The sequence below is a fragment of the Myotis brandtii genome, unplaced genomic scaffold (assembly GCF_000412655.1).
Source record: "Myotis brandtii unplaced genomic scaffold, ASM41265v1 scaffold158, whole genome shotgun sequence".
NCBI classification, from domain to species: domain Eukaryota; kingdom Metazoa; phylum Chordata; class Mammalia; order Chiroptera; family Vespertilionidae; genus Myotis; species Myotis brandtii.
In genome coordinates this window covers 1,817,061-1,823,621 of record NW_005355753.1, presented here as the reverse complement: position 1 = coordinate 1,823,621, position 6,561 = coordinate 1,817,061, and the positions used below count along the sequence as shown (strand labels likewise).

The 6,561-nt window shown below is 58.0% G+C and overlaps 1 protein-coding gene and 1 long non-coding RNA gene across 3 annotated transcripts in view; one reads left to right on the top strand and one right to left on the bottom strand.

Moving 5' to 3' along the window:
- Positions 1-6,561, top strand: part of CACNG3 (calcium channel, voltage-dependent, gamma subunit 3) — a 71,750-nt gene that overhangs the window by 63,418 nt on the left and 1,771 nt on the right. For both annotated transcript variants that reach the window (XM_005862043.2, XM_005862044.2), the window contains exons 2-3: positions 27-110; positions 2,908-3,048. In XM_005862043.2, coding sequence (XP_005862105.1) covers positions 27-110; positions 2,908-3,048 — 225 coding nt within the window. The remainder of the gene's footprint in view (positions 1-26; positions 111-2,907; positions 3,049-6,561) is intronic.
- LOC106725378 lies at positions 3,070-6,475 on the bottom strand. The gene is made up of 3 exons (XR_001361265.1): positions 6,016-6,475; positions 3,888-3,965; positions 3,070-3,533 (listed from the first exon to the last, which is right to left on the bottom strand). It is a non-coding gene; the product is annotated as an uncharacterized LOC106725378 (long non-coding RNA).

Here is a 6,561-nt window from a genome sequence, read left to right as displayed (position 1 = left end):
GCTCAGGACCACGTTTGTTCCCACAGGGGCGTTCCGAGGGGTCTGCAAGAAAATCGACCACTTCCCAGATGATGCTGACTATGAACAGGACACCGCTGAGTATCTGCTTCGTAAGTTGCCCCATTCCCGGGTCTCCCCAGGGAGGAGGGAAGGTGCCCTGGAGTCACCCAGCTGCCTCTGAGTTTGGGGCTGCTCAGAGCTCCCCCTAGAAATGGACGCGTGCAAAGGAGCCTTCAGGGGACCTTTGCTGCTAGACAGACATTCAGGCGGTTCTGATAGCCAAGTCTCTCCTTTCACTGAACAGGAAACCGGGAATGAAGTGGGCCAGTCACAACAGGGAGATGCCTTGTAGTCTGCTTGGGAGGAAATCTAAGGCGTTTCCTTTAACTGGCATCCAAGTTTGCACCTTCCCCAGAGGGTGGATGTGAGGTGTTAATGGGGAAAGTGCTAATGGAAAAGTGCTAATGGGCGAGGTGCTAATGGCGAGGTGCTAGGGGCAAGACCTGGGGGAATAAATGAAAAGCAAAGCTCACCTCTCTTTGACTTCAGTCCTACAAGGGCAGGGCCAGTGTCTCCCTAGGATTGTCCCAAGGTCATAACCCAGAAATGACACGGACTGTCCCAAGCACAGCAGGCGGAGGTGCGGAGTGTGGTGGCTTAGAGCAAGGTCTCTGGATGCCGGTCATTGTGGACTCGAGTGCCGGTCTGGCTCCCTGCCAGCGGGGATGGACCTGGGCCAAGCCGCCGATCTCTCCATCGCTTCGATTTCTTTATCTCATCAGAAATGAGATTATAATGTCATCCCTTTGACAGGGTCATGACAATTACTAGTAAATAAGCTCACGCCCACTCCATTTAGCTCTTTTCCTTGCGTGAGATGAGCAATAGCAAGGCCCTGCGCAGGCACAAGGAGAACTTGGGACTTAGTGTAATTGAAATGTAACTTCTCCAACAGGCATGTGTACCCAGTTCGCCTGAAAGGGGAATTCGAGGGGAGTGTTCAATGCAAGGTGGCTGTTTTTAAAACTGCTATTAAAATAAGAACTTTGAGAAATTGTCCTATTCAGAGTATGTGTGTAACTCATCGCTCAAGATGAGTGTTTTTACAATTAAAATCATTTTTAGCTCTATTCACACCCGCTAGTCTGCAGATGGGCTGTGGGTCTATGTAGGAGCCTTTAGTCACATAACAATGTGAGCGGTGCAAGGGTCAATTTGAAAGAAACAGTCATATTTAAGCTAATGTTTACAACATAAACGTACCACTTATCTCTTTTCAGTCCTTATCCATTTACTAGCATTTACCCAAAGGCCTACTCGGATGAGTTTATGCCAGCAGCTTGGAAAGACTGGTGTGGGGAATGCAAGCCACGCTTAGGGAGGTGGCTTGACCCAAGTCCTTGGACCCCTCCAAAGAGGACTTTACAGTCCCTCCCAGTGGGGTTTCTCCCGAGTGCTCGGAGTTTTTCTCTGTTTTCTTTCCCACCTGATGAGGCTGTGGTGTTTGCCTCGTTGGAGACCAAATGGAACTGTGACTTCTATTTCACAACCAGCAAACCCGCTCCACAGCTCTTGGGAGTGGTCCACGACAAAGCACAGTTTCTGCCTCTGGAAGGGCGGGGTCCTCACCACAGCCCACCTGTGCTCCACCCTCAGCCACGGAAGCAGCCAGGTTAAGGGGTTCAGCACACGGATTTCCTGCTGAGAATTTTGGAGCCACTGACCCAGCCACACAGGGTCATGTTCCCGCAGGGGCGCCAGCCCCAGTGCTGGCGACAGCAGGTCCTGGTGTGACCACACGTGGCGGGACAGGGCTCTGCACCCTGACTCTTCTGCCGTCCACTCCTTCCCGTGTGCTGTGGGTGGGCGACAGCTTACACCTGTGGTGGGAGGCTTGTTCACACACATTCCTGTGGACCAGAGATGCCCCTTAAGAGACCTCTGGGCTCGGCCAGCCCTGCTCAGGCACCGATGGTGAGGTCACTGGTGATAAGCATCCCTCCCCACCCTGAAGACCCCTGCTCAGCCCTGGTGGTTGGGGAAGAAAACAGTAAAGCCTTTTTGTTCGGAAGCCACCACGTGCTCCCTGGGCTAAAACAAATCCAGAGTGGACACCAGCCAACAGGAAGAAACGGCACGGCTGGCGTGCGGCGTGAGGCAGCAAGTGGAGCCGAGCGCTCCGGGGAGTGGGCTGGCCACAGACCGGTCACCACGCAGTGACGGCACCACAGGGCAACAGCCACGTTTACGCACCGCATAGCCACGCCTCTCACACATGCACGCAGCCCAGTGCTGTGAAGCGTAGGTGTGCGCTGGGAAGAGCCTGCGTGATGGTGACTAGCGTGTGATCGGTGGGAGTCCAGGGACCGGGGTTGGCCATGGATTTGCAGGGCCCCGTGCAACATGAAATGCAGGCTCCTGGTTCGAAATGTGGGCAAAACAAAACGTCCTTTTCTTCTGCGACCTGTCATCCTGGCACAGTGCCTTATACTTGCTATTCGCTGTCACACTCCCTCCTGCAGGGACACTCAGAGGGGCCCTGCTTCTCCTGTGCCCGTGCCCAACCCCCACCAGGAGCAAACAGCGGCTGTGCTCACTGGCTGGGCAGGGAAGTGGGCAGCTGAGGACCCATCCCCAGGAGAAGGGGAGGTGGGAGGTGGGGGGGGGGATCTCACGTGAGTGAGGCTTGTAGCCCTGGGTAGCTGCGCTGGCCCATCAGACTTCCTTACCCAAATCCAAAGCTAAATGACTCTGAGTTTCAGGGTCTGCTGCAGAGGAGCCCACGCGGATGCAGACTCTGCCCAGCACACGCTGGCTTCCCTCAGGCATCCGTGCCGGGGCGGCGGGGAGGTGGGGCGGGGGCCCTGGGCTGCTGGGACAGGCAGGCCTCTCCCTCTCTCTCCGCAGGGGCTGTGAGGGCCTCCAGCGTCTTCCCCATCCTCAGCGTCACGCTGCTCTTCTTCGGCGGCCTCTGCGTGGCGGCCAGCGAGTTCCACCGCAGCAGGCACAACGTCATCCTCAGCGCGGGCATCTTTTTTGTCTCTGCAGGTGAGCACCGGGCCCCGCCCTGAGATCCGCACAGACCCACACCCGGCCTGGGCCGGGGGCAGGGCAGTGCTGCTCAGGGCTCCGTCCAGGGAGAAGCAGGAAAATGTTCGCTTGTTATGTTAGGAAGGAGGGCCCGCGGACTTTCATCAGAACAGAGATGCCGACACTCGCGAGGGGTGGCATGGAGGAAAGACGGGAGGCGACATGCAAGGTCAGCTCAGGGAGCAGGACTGAGGGGTGCCCACGCTCGCACGAGGGCGAGGGCCCTGAATGGCGTTTGGCCTGAGAGACAGGGTCCGTGTGTTTGAAAGGGTCCAACTTCTGCTCACCAGGGCCTCTTCGCACACGATGATCTCTGGCCTGATCTCTGGCCGTTTGAGGTATGTGCCTGCTGGTTAACGATTGCTCACCGCTCTTCAAGGGCTCAAAGCTGCAGATCGCTCAAAGCATCTCTGGGAACAAGGCAAAGCCAGCAGCGCCAGGCGCTGCCAGGGGAAGAGTTAGTCCACGGCAGCCCTGAGCAGAGGGGGCCAGGAGATGAGAGACAAGCTGCAGGAAGGGCCTGCTCTCTGCCTGCTCTCTCCTCCCTTGTCTCCACTCTCCTCATCTTCCCCTCGCTCCTCTGTGTTTCCTCCCATCTCCTCCCCTCCGCTCCCCACATCACCACCACTCCCCCCCACCCCCCATGCCATCGGATGCAATGCTTTACGAAAGCAAAGAGCAGGCAGGGTCTGGGGAGGGGGCTGCCTCTTTGGCGATGATCTCGAGCTTTGCCAATAATGGCGGAATAGTTCTCAGGAGGGGAACACTGGGGAAGAGCATAAAGGGGTGGAGCTTACCTCCTGGATTTGCATTCTGCTCCTCCACCTGCGGGGCCTTGGGAACCCTACCAACTCCCTGTAGCTTGCTTTCCTCGCCTGTAAAATGGGAAATAATAATCCTTCCTATTTCATAGGGTTGTTGAAAGTAGGTTGAACATAAAAAGCACAATATCACCGTCTAGTATTGGCCAAGCAGCAAAGGTACAGTCCCGGGCCCTGTAGGACCTTCCTGCTGTGTCCCCCTCTGTGAAATAAGGAGGTTGGACCTCGTCCTGCCCTGAGGCTCTGGGAACCGGCTCCAGCAACAGACCAGGGAAGCTGCCATCCTGCCCCGGGGCTGTGGTCACCCCAAAGGAGCGGCCCGGTCACACGGTCACACGTTGTTTAGAGGCGTGTTCTAGTCTCTGGTGGCCCTACCAGGCCCCTGGGCGCCCACTGCCCAGAGGGATGCCTTGTGCTGAGGGGAGGGTTCGGAGCAGGAGAAGATCCGGACTGTGTGCCCCAGGGGATTGCTAGGGAAGCGTGTCACCGGCAGCGGAGGAGCTGGGGGCTGTCTGGCTGATCAGGTACAGGGAGCTGGGAACCTGCTGGAGGGGGAGCAGATCCCAGGCCACCTCCCCCACGGATCTCCGCAGGGAACTCGGAGAGCCTCAGGTTTTCCACCTAAAAAATGGAAGTTCCCGAGGACTCAGCACTCTCTGAGGCTCTTTTTCGCTCAGCTATTCTACCCATCTGTGGTCTCAGACAAGCAATCAACAACCCTTTACTGGGCACCTCCTATGCGCAAAATGCTGAAGAGCCTGGGCTCTGAAGCCAGGCTGTCTGCTGCAAAGCTTGGTTCTCCTACTTCCAGCTGTGTGACCTTGGACAAGTCTCTTAACCTTTCTGTGCCTCAGTTTCCTCATCTGAAAAACGGGGCTAATAATGGCTCTACCTCTTCAGGCTGTTGAGGGATTAAATGTGTTGGTATAAAGTGCCTAGAACTGCCCAGCACACAGCAACTTCTCAATACATAGTAGCTGCCATTCTATACCTTGATCCATGTCATTCTTATGCTGTCTCAGTTCACTCACTCAACCCCCAAATATGCCCTGCACGCGTGCTGCGGGCCCAGCTCCGGGCGGGGAGAGGGGCACAGCAGTGATCAGAACTAGCCTCGGCCCTGCCCGCAGGGAGCTGACAGCGGGCAGCAGGACGCAGGGGCTGCCCACTCACCACTGGTGCTTCGTGAGCTTGGTCAACGGGATCTCAATCCACCTTGGCTGAGGGACTGCCCTCGGCTCGCATCCCACCCACATTTCCTGGCCGTGTGGGCACGGGAGGTGCCTCCTGCTCTCTGTCTCGGTCTTGTCATCTGTGGGAGAGGGGACTTTTCCACGCAGCCGCTGCCGGGGCTGCCTGGGTGGTGCACGCAGACCACCGGGGCGGCGCACAGGAAGTGCCCGATACCGCCTGTTCCCACCTCCTTTCACCTGGTCTGACCTCAGAGCCTCTCTCTGAACTTCGTTTTTTCTGGCAAGACTTCCACTTGGAGCTTCCAATGTGTTCCTGCCGCAGGGGAGTCGGGCCACAGTGAGAAGCTGAAATGTCTTTGTCTGTCTCCCTTTGACACTTAAGACTTCCGCTCCCTCCTCCTCGTTATATTCATATTCGTTTTAATGTGAAAGACTGGGCCTGCCCTGCTGAGCCTCTGGCGCTCTGGGAGAGGAGGCCTCCCTCCTGTGGGTGCTGCGGCCGGCCCGGCCTGGCAGCGCCAAGCCCGCACTGAGACTAGCTCGGGACTAGCGCCTGCCCGCCAATGCCTGTCGGAGTCCTGCCAGGAGGAGACGGTAGAAGCAGACCGGCCTGCCCTCAGGGGCCAGGCCTGATGGAGTGTGACCGGAGACCTACCCAATGTGAAGGCCCCTAGTGCGCGGGCACCAGCCGGGCAGAATGGCAGCACGGAGCAGGCCCCTGCTTTTCACCTTTCAGGGGCTGGACCATGGGGAGACCCTGGGGATCCCCGGGAAGTGTACGGGGTGCTCGGGGAGTGGAGGGGAGAGTCAGGAGGCCCTGACGATGATTGGCCAGCGAGTGCGGGAAGGACAGTGAGGGCGCTGCAGGTGGTCTAAATGTGGAGGCCAGGAGACGCCAGCGCTGTACCCACCTCTCGGAGTCACTGCTGGTATCGAGGCCCTTGAAGCAAAGGAACAAAGAGAGACATTCGGCCTTTGGAGCAGTAATGGGAGGGAGGTGGTCAGACATGAGCTCAGCCCAGGGCCCGGGTTCTGTGGCTTCTTCTTCCCACTCCCTGGAGAGCCGGCTCCTCCCCGACACCTCGGCAGCCACCGCCGCGCTGGCCTGCTGGCACCTGGGGACACTAAGTGGGGACCTTGCCTACTGGGCAACACCTTCACGCCCCCAATCCGATGCTCCAGCAGCAGCTAATTGACAGCATCACCTTACCCTTAGAGGAGACTTGGGGGCCCCTGTCCCTTCCCCGCAGGCTCCTTAGTTCCCCAAACCGCAGTGCAGCTCCACACACGTCCACTGGACAGCAACCAACTCCATGTGTCCAAATCTCTCCCCTCCTCTCCTCTCCTTTCTTCTCCTCTCCTCTCCTCTCTCCTCCCCTCTCTCCCCTCCCTCCCCTCCCCTTTCTCTCCTCTTCTCTCCTCCCCTCCCCCCTTCTTCTCCTCTCCCCTCCCTTCCC